Source organism: Carassius auratus, chromosome 44 (assembly GCF_003368295.1).
Source record: "Carassius auratus strain Wakin chromosome 44, ASM336829v1, whole genome shotgun sequence".
NCBI classification, from domain to species: Eukaryota; Metazoa; Chordata; class Actinopteri; order Cypriniformes; family Cyprinidae; genus Carassius; species Carassius auratus.
This window is the reverse complement of record NC_039286.1, coordinates 12879253-12899932: the sequence shown is the minus strand read 5'-3', so window position 1 is coordinate 12899932 and position 20680 is coordinate 12879253. Positions and strand designations below refer to the sequence as shown.

The 20680-nt window shown below is 36.3% G+C and overlaps 2 protein-coding genes across 4 annotated transcripts in view; both read left to right on the top strand.

Annotated features, from left to right (window-relative positions):
- LOC113062565 (serine/threonine-protein phosphatase 6 regulatory ankyrin repeat subunit A-like) overlaps positions 1-20680 on the top strand; it is a 215327-nt gene that overhangs the window by 85698 nt on the left and 108949 nt on the right. The gene's annotated exons all lie outside the window — the stretch shown is intronic.
- Positions 998-15417, top strand: LOC113062566 (H-2 class I histocompatibility antigen, TLA(B) alpha chain-like). Of its 3 annotated transcripts, none has more exons than XM_026232492.1 (6): positions 998-1094; positions 12559-12795; positions 12898-13164; positions 13959-14231; positions 14408-14537; positions 15193-15417. In XM_026232492.1, exons 1-6 carry the CDS (start codon positions 1025-1027, stop codon positions 15362-15364), a joined length of 1149 nt encoding a protein of 382 aa, XP_026088277.1. In that variant the 5' UTR covers positions 998-1024; the 3' UTR covers positions 15365-15417. The 3 variants fall into 3 exon arrangements, with proteins under 3 accessions (XP_026088277.1, XP_026088278.1, XP_026088279.1); XM_026232493.1 differs by having other exon boundaries at positions 14811-15333; XM_026232494.1 differs by lacking the exon at positions 14408-14537 and having other exon boundaries at positions 15193-15285.

The window sequence follows — 20680 nt, the reverse complement described above, 5'->3', positions numbered from 1 at the left end:
CCTGAAGACACATTCATATTTACAGATGGTTCTAAGGATCCAAAGACAGGACACGCTGGGTCAGCAGTATATATTCCAAAGAATGGGGTAATATGTCAGGAAAGAATAATTTATCAGTATACACAACAGAGCTGGTTGCAATTTTGTTGGCCTTGGAATGGGTAGAGGGAAATGAGTTAAATAACTCAGTGATTATATCTGATAGTTATTCAGCTTTAGAAAGCATAAAAAATGGGAAATCTATAAGAGATTATATAATTCATAAAATTTTTATGGTTTTGCATACGTTAAATGCAAAGGATTTAAAAATCAGGTTTCTCTGGGTACCTGCACATGTTGGAGTGAAAGGGAATGAGGAGGTTGATAAACTTGCAAAACAAACACTGAAACACAATAGAATATTACAAGTTCCATATAGTAAATCTGAAGCTAAAACATTCATTAAAGCATATGCAAGATCAAAATGGCAGGAGTATTGGGTGGATGAAGATAAAGGAAGGCATTTATATAATATACAATCAGAAGTGGATATAGGAAGGACAGAGTGTAGAGTAGAGTAGAAGAGAAGAAAGTATAATTACACGGTTAAGAATAGGACACACTGGGCTAAATTCTTCATTGAAGATAATAGGGAAACATCCAACAGGGAACTGCCAATATTGCAGTCATTTAGAAACTGTAGAACATATTTTATTTCAGTGCACAAAGTATAGCCAAGAAAGAAACCAGCTTTTTCAGTCTCTCAGAAGTGTCAATCAGAATAATTTTACAATGCAAGGTTTATTAGGGAAAGCATCCAGTAACATTCATCAATTTGTTTTTAAGTTTCTTAGAGACACCGACTTAGCCAGTAGGATTTAATTATTATTATTTTTTATTTATTTATTTATTTTTAAGATCCAATATCTCCTGATTCACACTCCAGCCCAGTCGGTGGCGGTAATGCACCGTTAAGTTGGTTTGCCAACCGCCATAAAAAACTAAAGAAGAAGAAAAATGTGAAGGACAAAACGTGTTTGATTTTATGTGTAGAATGTTTTTGCTTTTTGTGTTTATTATTCTTTTGTTTAACTGTTTCCTCGATGCCCAGCGAGGTAAGAACACGGTTTATTCATTTCCGTAAACGTTCGACCGGTATGTATCGAACATTTGCAAGTTAGAGGCTAGGGACCATTAGGGGTTGTCTGGTCGTTAGCCTTTAGCCTAGCATACAGCGCAAACTCGTTTGCCTCCCCTCCGCTTCCGTCGCGCTTCCTGTCGTTTAGGCCTAACGTTAACAGTTGAGATCGGTGATGTTAGGATAGCTCTCCTCGAGGCACTGCAGTCACGCCATCTGCGCTTCAAATTCAATGCGCGTCTCTCTGCGGTGCGTCGTACATTAACATGTGAGCGCTACAGTCTTCTTTTAATCCTTCTTCGGTTGTCATTTTTATTCATATTCACGGCCTTCTAATTATGTTTTGAACAGTTTTTTAAATTTTTATTAGCTGTTGGCAAATAAAATTAGAGTCACTCGATCATTCGCTTATAATATTTATTCATTCATATTCCTGCCTACTAAGTTTTAACCGTTTATTTTGCTATAATTGTTTTCATTTTATTTATCTTTTTAAGGTCAAAGCTGTATACTTTTCCTTTTTTTTATGTGGAATACTGCGAAATTAACGCATAATTTTGATAATTTTGATATTTGGTATTAAAAAGGACAGAACCAAACTGCCATGTCATTGTGTCATTCTTTAATAATTGCATGACAAAATCAGGAACAAAATAAACAAACAAAAAAAATCATAAAAAAATGAATGTTTTCTGTAATCTCCACCAGACTCTTGTTCTACATGTCCCCAGAGATGGGCATAAATACATGCAAATGTATTTAAAATACAAAATACTGTGTGGGAAAATTTATTTAAATACAAATACAGTATTTTGTATTTTGAAAATACACAAAATGCATGTGAAATTGAAGATTCAGTGCAGGTATCCCTATTAGGCTGAAATCTATCTGGGCCTATTCTGAATGCCAAAAAGCATTTAGATGTGTGCAACTGCTTAGAAACTTTCGTTTTAATTTTATATACCTCTTTCCTTTCCCTGCAGTGTAAGAAATAAAAAAACTACAAAAAATAACTTTTATTATGTTTTATCACCGTCATTAAAAGCCATTGTGACAGACTGGCGTTCCAATGTGGCCCAGTTCTGTTTGTTTCACAATCTTAAAGTATCTGCCAATATTGCTGACCTAACCCACCCCGTTGAACTAGTTGATGGAATTTCGATGGGTGATATGACCATAATCTTAATTTTACTTTACAGTAACAATATATGGCATGGTTTCACAATTATCAATATTAGTTTTGATACCACAGCAAAAACTGAATTTCAAACTCTTTTGATACTTTTTTTTTAACGCAAGTAGTATAGTAACTTTTATATTTGTTTAATGTAAAGTTTATTTGTTTCTATATACATAATTAGAAAATATAAAGTTTATCTAAAATATATATATTTTTTAAATTAGAAACCATTTGGCAATTTTTTTTTGGTGAACAATAAAATTAAAAGTGTTGTGTATCTTTCATCATTGTCCTCACAAATGCACACAATCACTACACTAAACTGATGTAGACAGACAATGATTAACCTAATTATTTAATCTCTACATAAACAAACATTTGCATAGATGGGTAAACATTTGGAAATGTGTCCAGTTACATTTTCATAAAGCACCATGTTTGTAAAATTTTAAATGATTACATTTACAAAATGAGCCTGCATAGCAGAAATAATGAATAAAGTAATGGTAGGTGTTTAATACAATTGTTAATTGAAATAAATAATTAATGAATTAAAAAACATATATAACACAGTATTGTTCAATTTAGTGTTATACATATGTTATCATATTAATATGTTTTGTTCTAATGTCACAAGTCACAAGGTTAGCGCTCACACTGCATGCGAACCGCGCCCGAGTCCAACTGAACCGTGCCCTGGCCCACCTCTTCCAAGCGGGCCAGGGCCGGCCAATCGAGCCACACCCGGGCACGATTGGAAGCACTCACACTAGTCAAACGAACCGCGCTTTGGTGGTCAAACGCACTCGGGCACTGTTCAAACTGGCTAGTGTGAGTACACCCTTAACTTGATTATTTGGTTAGGGTTTAAAAAGTGTACAAAAAAACTTTTTCACATGTTGTCAAAATGACCCACAACCTAATCAGTTTACATGTGAAGAAATCCATTTATTCACAAACTTCTCACGAGACAAGTGTCTGACATAGTATAAGAGATGTTTGACAAATTATTCTGTTGTTTCACAGAATTATACAACGGAGAGCATGTCAAGCATAAAAGCCTTGTAGGTTTACTGAGGAGCGCACGCAGTAAGCAGGTTCATGGTGTAGGGCCGTGTGAATTGCGAAAGTATAAACAAGGCTTCAACTGCACAAAGCTTGAAGGGGGTGGGGGGTGAAATGCTCGTTTTCACTCAATATCCTGTTAATCTTGAGTACATATAGAGTAGTACTGCATCCTTCATAACTCCAAAAAGTCTTTAGTTTTATTATATTCATAAGAGAAAGATAGTCTGTACCGATTTTTCACCGCCTGCGTTTCCAACACACGATCGTGACCCTTTTTCGTTGGGATTGCATCTTCCTTAAGAAATAAACGATGCGCAAATCCGGCGTCATACTGGGCCTTGTTTTTATAAAACAAGCATCTTCGAAATGCAGGGAACAAACACAAACACTTGCACAACTCCGTCGATGCTCTGTAAAAATAAACTATCCACTGGTCCCTTTGATGTTTTTTTTTTTTTTGGGGTAATCTGTGCAGGGTTGTTTTGCCCTGGCAACCAAAAACACACTTCTTTTGTGACATTTGGCGACGCTCTCGCTCTGATCAGTGAATGTCTGTTGTGCTCTCAGTGCTCTGCTATACGGGAGCGCGCTCTTCCGGCAGACGAACTTTAAGTCTTAATATAATTTAAAAGGATGAGTTAAAAAAATTCACCCCCCTCACAGTTGTCATGAAGGGCAAAATTAGCAATATAGACCAAAATCATTTTTTGAACCAGGCTGTAAACATGTTTTTTCTGCTGTGAAGTTTTAACATGGGGAGTCTATGGGACTGACTCTCTTCTGCAGTCAGCCTCAAGCAGCCAGTCGATGAATTGCAGTTTTAGTCACTTCCTTATTGGCCTCATGAGAGAGAGCGGGAGGTTGCCGCTCGGTTTTTAACCTTTATAACTCTTGGTGTCATTTTTGCCCAATTTCTTAATTTTTGCATGCTTGTTTACAATGAAATTATGCATTATTTTACAGTCTTGAGAATTTGAAGGCTTTCTGTTTGTATTAATAGGCCTTTGGGTACACTATGTAAAGAACATATTATAAAATGACCGGGTTATACCGTATTTTCCGCACTATAAGGCGCACCAAAATAATGAATGGCCTACTTTAGAACTGTTTTCATATATAGGGTGCACAGAATAGAAGATACTGCAGTCAAACGTTTGACTGGATTTGCGTTATGCATCCACTAGATGGAGCTGTGCTAAAGGGAATGTCAACATTTTTACAGGATTATAACTCCGGATTATAAGGCGCACTGTCGGGTTTTTTTTTTTTTGTTGAGAAAATTAAAGGCTTTTAAGTGCGCCTTATAGTGTGGAAAATACGGTAGTTGTCCAAATGCAACTGTTCTACCTTTTATATATATATATATATATATATATATATATATATATATATATATATATATATATATATATATAATCACTGACCAACAGAGTCTAGAGAATTGTACTTTTATTTATTGATTTTTCATCTTAAACCCACAAAAGTAGCTTTTTTAAATAATCTTGAATATTTAATTAACATTTTTATTGACAACATTGGTCCAAGAGGCAAAGTTGTTCAGAATGAGAAGATCTATGATATGAAGATCTCGTGTTTGTGTGAATATATGAACATGTTCTACAATTTCAGGTCATTTTCTATTGAAATCTTGTGTTGTTTTTTTTTGTATATATATTTTTATTTCAAGGACAAATGCTATTGCATATACAAATTGTATTTTTTTTTTTTTTTTTTTTTTTTTTTTTTTTTTACATTTTCAATCCCTCCCCAACCAACCCAGAACAATCTGCCTTACATGATATTCATTAGTAGTAATAGTTCAAAAGATGATGAAAATAATGATAATAATGATACAATAATGAAATAAATTAAGATAATAAAATTATGCCACAGTTAGACATTGGCAATGTTAATAAAAAAATAAAATAAAATAAATAAATAAATAAATAAATAAAAAAAAAAAAAAAAAAAAAGGAGAGAAACAGCTGGACACCACAATCAAAAGTGCAAACCATGATCCAACAATAAACACAAGCCCTATATATTTACACATGTAAATACCTGGAGAAACACCTGAAGTACTTGTGCCGAAGCATCAAAGACCATGAGTTTGTCAAAAAAAAAAAAAAAAAATTTTATACAAAGGTAAATCCCACTACTCCCCAGGAAGAACATTTATGGCAGAGAAATAGGATAATAAGGGTTGCCAGACATATGAAAATTTATGGGAATGTCTAATTGAATATTTAATCTTTTCCAAATGTAGGTATAACATCAGATCCTGAAGCCACTGCGATGCTTTAGGTGGATTTGCAGATTTCCAATGTAATAACACCCGTCTGCGAGCCAATAAGGATGCAAAAGCAATAATGTTTAGTTGTCTTCGAGTCAGATTCGATTCATCAGTTGGAGCACCAAATATAGCAAATTCAGCACAAGGCTTCAGTTGTACGTTACATATTTGAGAGAGTGTATCAAATATGGTTGACCAGTAGACAGTGAGTGTAGGGCACGTCCAAAACATGTGAGTCAAATCAGCTTCTTCAGTGTGACATCTTATACAGGTCTTATCAAAAGTAGGATTAAAAGAAGCAATCCTTACCCTGCTTAGGTGCACACGGAGCAAAACCTTAAACTGTATAAGACTCAATCGGGCACAAGAGGTACTACCATTCACTCTATGGAGGGCATTGCTCCAGAACTCCTCTGAGAATACTGTTCCGATCTCTTTTTCCCATCCACTTTTAACTTTGTCTGTTCCTACATTTTTTAAGGACAAGAAAATTGTATATATTCTTGAAATAAAACCTTGTAAATGGAGGGGAGCTTCAAACAGAGAGTCTGCAGGAGACTTAGATGGAATATGTGGAAATGATGGGCTTTGGGCATTCACAAAATGTCGAATCTGAAAATAACGAAAAAGGTCAGCTTGATTAAGATTGAATTTGGAACGCAAATCGTTAAAACTAGCAAAAAGACCGTCAATATAAAGATCACCAAATTGAGCAATGCCCTTATCTTGCCATTGTTTAAATGCAGAGTCTAGTTTGGCAGGGAGGAATGCATGATTAGTGCATATTGGGCTCTGAAGCAAAAGTGCTTGTCTCAACTGCAAATGTTGGCGTAGCTGAGTCCAAATTTTAAGAGTAGAATGAACAACCGGATTTGATGTATATTGTACTATTTTAATAGGTAGACTAGATGTTAATAGGGCTTGTAGAGAGGTTGCTGTGCAGGATTTAGATTCTGTTTCACACCAATCAGTGGTACTTGATGGGTGCATCCAATAGACTATCTTTTGAACTTGAGCTGCCCAATAATAATATAAGAAATTAGGGAGAGCTAAACCCCCATCACTCCTATGCTTCTGGAGAAACTCTTTCCTAATCCTAGGGGTTTTTCCATCCCATATAAAAATAGAAATAAGTTTGTCTAATCTTTTGAAAAAAGCTTTGGATAGGAAGATGGGTAGGCATTGAAATAAATATAAGAATCTCGGGAGAACTGTCATTTTAACACAGTTCACCCTACCAGCCAGAGTTAGATGAAGAATCCTCCATTTTTGAAGATCAGATTTAAGTTTAATTAAAAGAGGAGTAAAGTTATTTTCAAGTAGTCCTTTAAAGTTATGTGCAATATTGATGCCCAGATATTTAAACCCAGATCTTGCCAAGTGAAAGGGGAACGCAGAATCAGGCATTTGCCTGGCAATTGTGTTAACAGGCATGCATTCACTTTTAGAGATATTCAATTTATAGCCTGAGAAAGTCCCAAAATTGTGCAAGATTTTGATAATATCATTGATGCATGATAAAGGATCTGAAATGTAAAGAAGCAAGTCATCAGCGTATAATGAGAGCTTATGTTCAACACCCCATCTGGTTATACCATGAAAAGAGGGTGTGGATTTTAATACCAGAGAAAGTGGTTCAATTGTAATTGTAAACAGAAGGGGGCTTAATGGGCACCCCTGCCGAGTGCCCCTTGATAAAGAGAAATTTTTGGATCGCCATTTATTAGTAACCACTGAAGCAACTGGGGAAGTATACAGAAGACGGGTCCACTCTATAAATCTGGGGCCGAATCCAAACTTATTCATAGCAAAAAAAAGGTAGTCCCATTCCACCCGATCAAATGCCTTTTCGGCATCCAGCGAAACTACAATTTCAGGGGTGTCCTGGGATTGAGGAGTGTAAAGAACATTCAAAAGATGACGAATGTTAGAGAAGATGTGCCGACCTTTTATAAAACCAGTCTGATTAGCTGAAATGATACTGACCAAGGGAGACTCTAATCGAATAGCCAGTAATTTGGCTAAGATTTTGACGTCTGCATTTAGCAAAGAAATTGGTCGATATGAGCTACATTGTGTTGGGTCTTTCTCAGGCTTCAATAGAAGTGTAATCAGAGCTTCGGTAAGGGACTTTGGTAAAGTTCCTTGAGACAAAGAATATTCAAACATATTAAGCAAGAGTGGAGACAATTTAGTAGAAAACTTCTTATAGAATTCGATCGGAAAGCCATCAGGCCCCGGGGCCTTTCCGCTTTGCAACGCTGATATGGCCGCAGATATTTCTTGTGGCTGAAGGGGATGATCTAAATCTTTTTTATGTTCCGATGAAATTGTGGGGACATTTATGATGTCAAAAAACTCTACCAATTTAGACTGATCCTTAGGGGTTTCTGATTTATAAAGGCTAGAATAAAAGTTCATAAATGTGTTATTAATTGCAAGGGGATCAATAGTTAAAACCCCAGCATCATTTGTGATTTGAGTAATATGTTGAGCTGATGATCTGGATTTAAGCTGATGGGCTAAAAGTCGACCAGCCTTATCACCATGCTCATAGAAAAAACCTCGTGACTGGAGAATAAGCCGTTCTGCGTGACTTGATGAAATTAAATTATATTGGTTTTGAAGATCTATCCTTTCTTTATAAAGTTCTGGTGTAGGAGAAGTAGAGTATTGACTGTCAATTTTGGATATCATCTCAATTAGCTGTTGCCTTTTCCTTTCCCTCTCTTTGTTAATAAAAGCAGTGTATGATATAATGTCCCCCCTGAGCACTACTTTCAGCGTCTCCCAGAGGAGAGAGGGGGAGACTTGCTCCGTTGAGTTGAATTTTAAAAAATTGTCAATTGAAGAGGATACATGTTTGCAAAATGAGTCGTCTGACAATAGTGAAGAATTAAATCGCCATATGTGGTTCGTAAGATTAGATGGAAAGGAGAGATCTAGTAATAAGGGAGCATGATCAGATTCTACAATAGCTGAATATTCAACTCCCTTTACTGAAGAAAGGAGATTTTTGTCGATAAAAAAGTAGTCAATTCTTGAGTAACAATGGTGTACATGTGAAAAAAAAGAATAAACCTTATTATGGGGATTGTAGAAGCGCCAGGGGTCTACACAGCCAGTCTGGCTCAAAAAGACTGAGATTTCATTTGCCATTTTAGAAGGGGGCTGCGGTTTTGGGTTGGAGCGGTCCAGATTTGGGTCCATTACACAGTTTAGATCACCACCTAAAATCAGATAATCTGAATTAAAGCTAGGTAAAGCAGCAATCAACTTATTTACAAAGTTCTTATCATCCCAATTAGGGCCGTAAACATTCACCAGCAAGACCTGGGTATGAAATAGCCTTCCAGACACCATGATAAAACGACCCTGAGGGTCACTAATAACTTTAGAGGCAGAGAATTGAATTTTTTTGTGTATTATTATAGCTGTTCCTCTTGCCTTAGCATTAAATTTAGAATGGAAAATGTGTCCCACCCATGGTTTTTGCAACTAAGATGATCTGAATTGAGTAAGTGTGTCTCTTGAAGGAAGATAATATCGGATTTAAGACGCTTAAGGTGGGAAAAGATTTTTGACCTCTTTATAGGACCATTAAGACCTTTAACATTCCATGATGTAAACCTAACACACGACTTTCCTGTCATTCCTGTTTAAACATCGGACATAGTTCCCTATAAAAGATACACACTGCACTGTGGCATAGACAGAACTGGTATCCATTGAAAAAAAAAAAAAAAAGGAAAATAAAAGAAAAACACAATCAATAAGGCAGTAAACCAACCCATGAACATTAGAACACTCATTCCTAGGTTTACCTCCCCAACTGAGGTAAGCCGCAGGACTCCTATAACCCCGTTGTACTCCCAGTAACTCTTCATTATCTACTCAACTGTTGAGCCCCCCGGCAACCTAATCCTTACACATCACATCAGTTTGTAAATACTGTATAGACTGTATTTAGATGGGCAGACATGAGGAAAAAAAAAAAAAAAAAAGGGAGGGGGCACTTATAGTCTGTCTTCCGAGCATATATGTCATCCGTCATTAACAGTACATACACCGGTGTTTTTTAGCCTAACCCCAAATGATGACCGTCATAGTGGAGGAAAAAAACAAAAAACCTTCAGCAAAAATAGCTGTGTGCATATCTTTAAAGTAGTCCGTTAGAATTATGTGGTTAGCAAATTACGTTACTCCCCTGCTGCAGCAACGGTCGCGTTAATCCGTCGTTCGTAAAATGCTTCGGCTTCGGGTGCTGATTCAAAAGTGAAGGTTTCCCCGTCGTATGTGAATCGCAGGCGGGCAGGGTAGAGAAATCTGAAACGGATCCCTTTCTGGTAGAGCATTGTTTTAATGTTCTTGAATGCAGCGCGCTTCTTGGAGAGTGCCGTGCTTAGGTCAGGATAGAATCTGAGAGTCTTCCCTCCATACTGCAGCTCGTGTTGCCTAGCCCAGCGCAAAGCTCGTTCCTTCTCCAGGAATCGATGGAAACATACAATAATAGGTCTTGGAGGTAGACCATCTCTGGGTTTAGGCGCCAATCCGCGATGTGCTCTTTCCAGTTCTGGCGGTTTCTCGAACACCTGATCCCCCATGACGTCTTTCAGTAGATCAGAAGTGAACTTAATCATATCCTTTCCGATTTCACTGTCCTCAGGCACATTTATGATCCGAAGATTTGCCCTGCGTGAACGATTTTCCAAATCGTCCAAACGGTCTAACAGCGCCTCGTTGGTTGTTTTTAGCGCAGCGATGTCTGCCTCCGCTTTAACAAGGGCCTCGAAGTTTTCTCCTGCCGTAGTTTCCACGGTTGTGAGACGTTTTCCGTGAGACGTTTTTCGTTTCTTGAAACGATTCGATGGATAGTTGAATTGGTGCTAGGGAAGACTTGATTAACGCACTCATATCCTCTTTCAGATATACTCGCTGTTTTTCCAGCTCCGTAGTCAGCATACTCAAAGAAAATTCCTCGTTAGCCTCCGATGCAGCCGCCGCCATTTTAGCTAACTTGCTGCTTATGGAAGTTTTCTTCGAATCTTGATCAGTTTTCGTTTTAGAGTTAGGCATTTTGCCACCGCACCCGTATAATAGCCCCCTAATGCGTGTCTGACCTATTATAGAAAACAGTTATTAATATTTAAATTTGAAGTTTTCGGGAGGCTCACACACACGTCCTCTACCTACATTGCTCAAACCGGAAGCCAAATCTTGTGTTTTTGAGGCCTTTTTTACTCTTACAGCCATGAAACTTTATCTGCTAAAGAATCATCCGAGATATGTTTTCACCAAGTTTCACAAAGTTTTGAGTTTTCGTCTAGGTTTTATAGGCTTTTGGGTATATCGGGCCACACCCCTTAAATAAATGATACTGTTACAAGTAACCAAAGGGCAAATTTCCAAAAAAAAAATTTTTTATAATTATTGATCTAGAGAGTCCAGAGAATAGGCTTGGGTATCAAGGATTGATTGGAACAGGTACTAGCTTTGCGATTTTCCCGGAATCGTGCAAAAGTTTACATTTCGATTCCTAGTTTCAATTCACAGTTGGCCGACCGGAAGAAGAAACCACTGAACACCAACGAAGAAGCGTCCACCGGAAGTGTTGGCATAACCGAACAAGTCGAACATGGTTAGCGTGCGTCGCCGGTCCAAAGTTTGGCTTCACTTTTCTAAACAGAATGAAATCTCGGCAAAATTCACCATTTGTGGCAAGATTGTTTCATGCATAGGAGGGTGCATGTCGAACATGAGAATTGTTAGGAACCGGAATCGAGAACAAGGAATCGAAATTGGAATCGTTCAAATTCAAACGATACCCAACCCTACCAGAGAATATTACTGCAGTGGTTTGGTTCCAACTGGGTAAAAAACCTAGGACTAGTTCGCAAAAGTAGGTTTTTAACATAATGGAGAATATTTAACAAATTATTTGATTGACAGTAATGGTTCTTGAGACAAAGTTTCTCATTTTGTGGATATCTATTAAATGGTATGCATATTGTGTGGATGTTTGAAACACCATGGGTTCACAAAGCCTAAAATTCTCGTTAGCACTAACTAGTGGCCAATTTATTTCAAAATTCTGACAGAGCTTGTGGGCCATGAGTCAAACATGCCCACGGAGTTTTGTTCTGATTGACCTCCATTAACCTTGTCTAATAGGTGCTTAAACTTCATTGGCAAATGGCGGCCATGTTTTTTTTTAGATACGCCAACATCCTCATACAGGTGCTGGTCATATAATTAGAATTTAATCAAAAAGTTGATTTATTTCACTAATTCCATTCGAAAAGGGAAAAAGAGAGGAGGAAGAGAGGAGAGGCACACAATCCACGTTGCTTGAGGTCCAGTGTAAAGTTTCCACAGTCAGTGATGGTTTGGGGTGCCATGTCATCTGCTGGTGTTGGTCCACTGTGTTTTCTGAGGTCCAAGGTCAACACAGCTGTATACCAGGAAGTGTTGGAGCACTTCATGCTTCCTGCTGCCAGTTCCTGGTTTAAGGACCATGGTATCCCTGTTCTTAATTGGCCATAAATAAGTTGCTCCCCTTTTTCACTTAAAGGGATGGTTTACCCAAAATTGAAAATTGTCATAATATATTCAAGTTTTCCAAATTCAGTCCTTGATGCATTTTCATCTCAAGATAAAGACTAAGACTTAATCTAAAATCCCTTACAAATTTAACACTGATGGTCACAGAATTTGGTGTAACACCGTGAAAACGGCGACCTACAAACTGCAATCACTAACAAACACACTATAAATAGTTTTATACTATTATAAAATATAATGTAAAAATAAATTACAATTTTACAGTGTACTTTAGAGTTTGTATATAGTCCTTTTACCTTTTCTCATTGCTTGTGTTTTATTGCTTTGTCTGTTTTTCAGAGAAACATTACATACACTACAAGTTTACAGCACTTTCCAGAGCAGACACTTTCCCAGAGTTCAGTGCTGTAGCTGTTACTGATGACAGACAGATCAAACACTACAGTAATGAAGAAGGACACTGGATTCTTACTGAAGATGACTGGATCAATGCTCCTGAAGCACCACCTGATTCTAGAGACTGGTTCCTCCATCAGTTAAACACTCTTTCAAACTGCACAGACTCTCAGTGCTTTGGTGAGTTGCATGCTTTAGTCATCCATTATGAGACATGTTATGATATGTCTTGTATTTTTTATGTACTGTAAGTTTCACACGAGTGTTGTTCTGTGATTGTAGAGCCCCATGTTCTTCAGAGAGTAATCGGTTGTGAACTGGAGATGTTTCCTGAAGGAACAGTGAATCTGAGAGCATTTGATGAATATGGGTTTGACAGAGATGATTTTATGTCCTTTGATTCTGACGCTCAGCAGTGGATTGAGAAAAACCCCAAAGCTAAAGAAACCAAAATGAAATGGGATCAGCAAACAGAACGAAACCAACACTTGAAGTATTTCCTCAAGACCTGCACTGACTGGATCTCCAGCTTTAACAACACAAAGAAGAGTAAGTTCTAAATGCATAATAAGTAATAATTAATAAATAATTCTTGTTTGATAGTTTTTTTTTTATCATTATTCAATAACAAATAAATACCGATGAGTTTTAATTCCTGAAAATGTTCTTTTCTAATTGCCCCTTTTCATTGTATGAAGTGGTGCATCAGATCACAAACTCACGGTTCAGATCATATTACAGATTTTGAGTCATGGATCGGATCATTTTTTGGATCAAAAAAATTATTTTCATGAAAGCTTAATTTCAGTTCTTCTATACCACAGAGAAAACTAATATCTTAACTAATAAAGTAAGAAATAAAAAAATAACAATTACACAAATTACAAGATAAATACAGCAAAACACAGTTACAAATAAACTAAGCAACAGTAGCATTCAGGTGCAGAAATGTAATAATTAAGTGTAAAACAACACAAAACTTAAATACAGATTAATCTTCGTAAGAGCTGTGGTGTTGTTTGATTAGCAGACAGAAACGGGTATTTATTGGCTGCTGTCTCTTTACTTGTCAGTGAACTACGGGTCTTCGTAGTAAACACTACTCCATTTGAAAGCAGGTGATGGATATTTACTGCTAATCACAGAACCAGCTTTACTGACGATACATGCATGACAAACATATGTGATTAATCATACAGCCCTGACAAATAAGCTATACCTTCATTGCTTTCAGTCAATAAGCAGCCCTTTTTGTCAACAGTACTTTTTTTTTCTTTTCTTTCACGTCACAAAGAATCCGATTATTTGGGAATATTTAGATTTTCTGCTTCTTTCTTCTCCAGGTAAACCAGACGTTCACACCACTTCAAGGAAAGCTCGTAATGATCAAAATAAGCAGGTTTTGACCTGTCTGACAACTGGCTTTTACCCCAGAGATATTGAGATGAACATTAGGTTTAACAAAACTGTCCTTAAAGATCACAGATCTTCTGGAGTCAGACCAAATGATGATGGATCCTTTCAGATGAGATCCAGTGTGAAGATCAGCAGAAGTCAAGAAGGGATTTATGACTGTTTTGTCAATCACAGCAGTCTGACAAAACCAGTAGAATGGGGTAAATATCAACATAAATACAGTTTAAGTGAATTTAAGCAGAATGAGCTCATGATGCTTGTGCATAGCAGATGAAACTTCATTATAGTCACTCAATATGTAGCAGTATGGCAATAGTGAAATGGATTAATGTTGCTGGTCATGCCTCATCTTTTGTCTTGTTTTGTTTTTTTGCAGTGATAAAATGCACTGAATGTGAAGAATCCAAATGGCCTGATAAAGTAATAGTAGCAGTAGTAGTAGCAGTAGTAGTAGTAGTACTTCTAGCTGTACTTCTGATAGTTTTGCAGCGCTACAAAAGGAGAAGGTAAATTAGAAATGAGTTCTAAATATTCAACACCTTTTTTTAAAAGGTCTCTCTTTTAAATATCCTTGTTTTAATAACTTTTCAGAATGTATGATGTCTTACTGTATGGCAGTAGAAATATTAGTTTATTTTGAGTATAATTTGATCTTTTTCATTAAGTTTACTCTGCAGCTCTATATTAGAGACATTATGACATTAACATGCATTGAGTTCTATAAAACAATCTATGCACTCAAGCTCAATAGTTTTTGTAATCCTCTTTATATGTTGTAGGTCAAATGGAAATTACACTGTGACAACAGAAACATGATCATCCTCAGACACAGGCATAATCACATCACATTCATTTTCTTTCTTTGTGTTATGGGCAGTGATTAGAAAAACTTTTTAATGTGTTTTTTGCTTCTTCATTATGAAGAGAAACTGTATTCCAGTCTTCTGGATCTTTCACATTCGAGCTGTTTCTAGTATCTATTAAGTTTTTATTTTATTTTTAAATTGTTTTTTAATAAGAATACTTAATCATTACAGTCCTGTTATGTTCTTTTATTCTGAATTGAGATTTTTTTTTAAACTCATTACATTTCAGAGTTTCCTCAGAGACTCAAGAACACAGTACTTTTTTTAACCTTATTCTCTGTTGTTGTTGTTTCAGGAGAATGGACATAAGAATGGCGTATTACTGCAGTGAAACATCAGTGTTGGGAAATGGAAAAACAAAGTGCATTACACCGTTTACATTATTAATTAATATGAAAATTATTATCATAGTCTATGAAAATCTTCCGTTCGTAAAGTTTCCAGATCAGTCGAAGACACACAATTAACTAATTGTGTATGAAATGTGTATTTTTTATGTATGAAATGTTACACTATTTGGGGGGGGGGGGGTCATGGCCTAGTGGTTAGAGTTTGACTCCTAACCCTGAGGTTGTGGGTTCGAGTTAAATGCAAAGCATAAATTCTGAGTATGGGTCACCATACTTGGCTATATGTGACGTCAGTTTCATATATTTTTTAACTCTATCCACATTTAAATGTTTGTTTTGTTTTCTTAATTTTTGTTTATTTATTTCTAATGTTTTATTCTCTGTTTACATCTGTGGATGTGTGTGGCCTCCATTTCTTTTTGTTTGTGCAATATGGTTGTTTGTGTTGTTGTTTGAGGGAAGTCGTGGCCTAACCCTAGGGTTGTGGGTATTTGTTATTGTGCGGCAATAACACGATTTAGGTGTCCTTGAGCAAGGCACTGAACCCTGAACTGCTCCCCGTATGCTGCAGCATAAATGGCTGCCCACTGCTCTGTGTGTGTGTGTGTGTGTGTGCGTGTGTGTGTGTGTGTGTGCACTTTGGATGGGATAAATGCAGAGCATGAATTCTGAGTATTTCATACTTGGCTGAATGTCACTTTCACTTCACTTGTTCTCTCACTCGTCGTCCCTTCAGCTAGGTACAGATATCAGCTATGTTTAATTAAAATCACGTTTTTGGTGTGCCTGATTGGTTGACGAGATGTGAGTTGGTGGATAAAGCTGAGGTGGAAAGGGCTCGAAGATAAATTCCTTGCATTTGATTGTTGAGTTTGTGTTTGTAGACTGATGTAAAAGTTGTTATTTGTTTTCTTTTTGTGAGTAAGTTTGTTACTCCCACATCAATTAATATTCTTTTTGTTTGTTTTGGCCTGGTCACATCTCAAAGTTTGATCCTTTTTTAAATGAGACTCGATCTCATTTGAACAAATGCACATCAAACTTGTGTGGAGCTTGTTGACTGGCACAGGAGTGAAGACCTCCAAGGATTTTCGTTTCAACCCATGGGATGTAACGATTGGTAAATACCAACAATGTATTGATTTTTGAAATAATATATTGCTATTAAGTTGTTTGTATAGTTTTAGTTAAAAAAAAATTAAGTTAAGTTTTTCTTTAAATTTAAGCATACTATATTTTCTTTATATTGTTTTACCTGCTGCTTTCTACTGTGGTTGAAACAAAATAAAGTGATAATACAGAATCCAACAAGTCCTTCCTTTACTTCTTGAAATCGAACTACATTACAGGTTTGAGTGATTTTGAAAAAATAAAAATCTTGTAACAGCGTGGCTTTGTACTTTTATTTTAGTACATAAGGCATAACTACGGTGGCCGTGAAGTGAAAAAACCAATTACAATTCTGAAAACAAAATTAGAAATGCAAATCTAAAAAACTAAATGATTCAGAAAACGCAATGATAAACCTGAAAACAAAATAATTCAGAAACAAAACACAAAGACAAATCAGAATAACCGGAAGAGGTAGGTACAGATTGAGACCAGTTCCTGATTACTCAGCACTGATTGGACGAGACATCTGTCAATCAACACATACAGGAAGAACGAGCTGAAAACAGCAGAGTCATGGAAGAAAGTTAGGAGATGGTTTTAATGTAGCTCAGTTTAAATATATTGTATGAAATGCGCTTACTTTGTAATAAAATTTATGTTATGTTTCCTGAATTTTTTGTTGCGTTTTCCGAATTGTGTGGTTTTTGTTTTGTTTTCAGAATTGTTATCTGTTTTGCATTTCTCTGCCACTATCCATTACCTTAAAAAATGAAGGTAAAATTGATTCCCCCCTGCATTATTGTCACTGGGGTATAGCAGGGTGTCACGAGGCCTTTTTAGCGGGACTTCAATTGATTAAACAAACATGTAAGAAGCATAGTGTTACATAAATCTTTTATTGACATTTGCTTTTGAAAATTATTCTAAAAATGCAGGTTATAGAAAAGACGTGTGTGGTTTATGTAGCAACAGACTGCAAATATATTGCTTTGAATCGCTGTCTCTTTAAACGTTAAGTCTTATATTCAGAGCATATCTAAATTTACATTTGCTGATCACAACAAAACCCCAAAATGTCAGTCATCTCTGTGTTTTTCTGAGCTGCTCAGAAAAAAGAGATTCACATAAATATAATTCATACTACATTTTCACAAATAAAATATTTTGTCACATTATGACATTACTTTCATATTAGAAATTTTTTAAACTGTGAACAATACATCATGAAAACATTTGTGGTACTGACTGTAATTTTGTACAAAAAAATTATAATAAAAAAATAGGAAAATAACAGATAAAATAATAAATGTAAAAAATAAAAAGATCCAGGTCATATTTCACCCCAAATACATTATTAAATAATTAAAATGAAAACAAAACAAATAAATAAAAATAATAATAATATTGATACAAATGTATTTAAATTGTAAACCTTATATTATGGTAGTGTTTGCTGTACTGAATGTAATTTTACATAATAAAAAGAAAATCAAAATTATTAAATTGTGAACCATACACCACAGTAGCACAGAATTACATTTTATAAAATAAAATAATAATAATAAATAAAAAATCATTATTTATTTATGCATGGTGATCCAGACATGTGTTTAACTGAACTTGATTTTATAAAATAAAATAAAATAAAGAAAAAATAATTATTGTGTCAGGTCAGGATTTTATTTATTTATTACTTATAATTTTTTGGGGTAAAATCTGTGACCAATATTTCTATGAGATTCACCAAAACACAAGACAGACGATTTTAATCACCATTTCTATCTGTGAACGGCACACAGTCTGTTCTGCACTTGAAAAAAATCACAAAATAACACAAGTGCCGTAGATGTATAAGAAAAGCTGTGTTCTTCCGGGGTTCATAGCTGCAGCTAAAGGCGTTTATAAAACATTTGACAATATTAAAATCTCCACATATTGCATTGCTTTCCCATAATAGTGCTTGGCACAGAAACGTGTGTTTCTATACACATATAAACATATATCTACATTCTTACACGATAATGTACAAACGAAGATGTAAGTGCAAATACGGTATTCATGCATGAGCTTCAGTACTGCTGAGAGAAACTGAGAGAAGGGCACAAACTCCACGAAATAACACTGTCAGCTCACGGGAGAAAAGATTCAGTCACTGCGGCTCTCAAACCACTCAAATATAAAACACTAAATAAAATAACTAATAAAACCCCCCTCAGTGTGATCTGGTAGTAACAGGATTGAGTATAAAGTGAGTACTTGGCTCTATATGAAATCTTTATGACCTTTGACACCAGTGTGTTTGTTCGTTCAGTCTCAGTTGATTCTGTTGGACCGGGCGATATATTTTTATTTACAAAATAAGATGTATATTTATGAAATGAAGCAACACTGTGATGATATTTGGCAGTTAAGTTTGTGATTTTAACTAAGAAATGAGTTTGATTCATTTCCATGAATCAGTTCAAAGTTTCTGTTTCAATGAATCGATTCACATGATTCAATGATTCGTTTACATTTTATATTTAAGTGTTCACAAAATATTATAAATTCTTTAACTTAAGTGAGATTGTGTTAATTGTATTTGGCCATTAAGCTTATGATCTGAACTTCTGGGATTAAATGAAGCTTGTGGTAATTTTATTTTGGCATCAAGTTTCTGATTTGAACTTCAGAAGTTCAAACGGTCTGATTCAATGAATCGATTCAAACGAGTCAATGAGTTGTTTGAGTGAATCATATTTTCTCTTGTTTACACTAAATGTATATTATCTGGCCATTAAGTTTCTGATTTGAACTTAAATCGTTAAAACTTTCTGTTTCAATAAATTGATTAAAATAATTCAATGATTTTATTTTTTTTGCTCGTGTTTATGAAATATAATATATTCATAAACCGATGCAAAATTGTGATTATATTATTTGCCCATTGTGTTTTGTAGTTCAGTACCAGAAAAAGTTTACTGTATTTTACATCCTGCATTAAACATTTTTAATCTAAAAATTGTTGAAATTACTCAAACAAATCAGCCTTTAAATCCAAATACATAAATATTAATGTACATTAAACATGGTCAAAAGGCTGAAAAATGTAATAATAAATTGTCATATATTTTTTTACTTTTAAATATAAATGTAATATATTATAATTATATCGCCCAGCCCTAACAATCTGAAATATTAAACTCCTATATAAATATGGTCCAGAGTGCTGGTGGACAACAGCATTTCAAGAAAACAACGCTGATAAAGTTCCCTCATCTCCTGCGGACAGGAGAAAGCTTTCTTGGACCGCTGATCTTGGTCAGATGAAGAGATGCAGTTGTGGTCCTCATGTGTGAGGTGTGCTCGGTCTGGTGTGTCTCAGACTCGCGGCTCCAGTCTGTGCGAGAGCTCGAACAGCGTCTGCTGACTGTCGATGATGTGAAGGGAATGGACGCTCGAGCGCACCTCGGGACTGTCACACGGAGAGAGATCGTTCCCTGAGAGGAGAACAAATCAAAGAGAGGATGGATTCATTCTCCACTGATCTGATGCTCTGCTTCTGTCACACAGAGCTGACCTGAGAGATTCACACACACACACACACACACAACTCACACACACAGAGCTGACCTGAGAGATTCACACACACACACACACACACACTCACACACACAGAGCTGACCTGAGAGATTCACACACACACACACACACACACTCACACACACAGAGCTGACCTGAGAGATTCACACACACACACACACACACACTCACACACACAGAGCTGACCTGAGAGATTCACACACACACACACACACACACTCACACACACAGAGCTGACCTGAGAGATTCACACACACACACACACACACACACACTCACACACACAGAGCTGACCTGAGAGATACACACACACACACACACACTCACACACACACACACACACAGAGCTGACCTGAGAGATACACACACACACACACACTCACACACATACACACACAGAGCTGACCTGAGAGATACACACACACACACACACTCACACATACACAGAGCTGACCTGAGAGATACACACACACACACACACTCACACACACACACACACACAGAGCTGACCTGAGAGATACACACACACACACACTCACACACACACAGAGCTGACCTGAGAGATACACACACACACACACTCACACACACACAGAGCTGACCTGAGAGATACACACACACACACACTCACACACACACAGAGCTGACCTGAGAGATACACACACACACACACACACACACACACACTCACACACACACAGAGCTGACCTGAGAGATACACACACACACACACACACA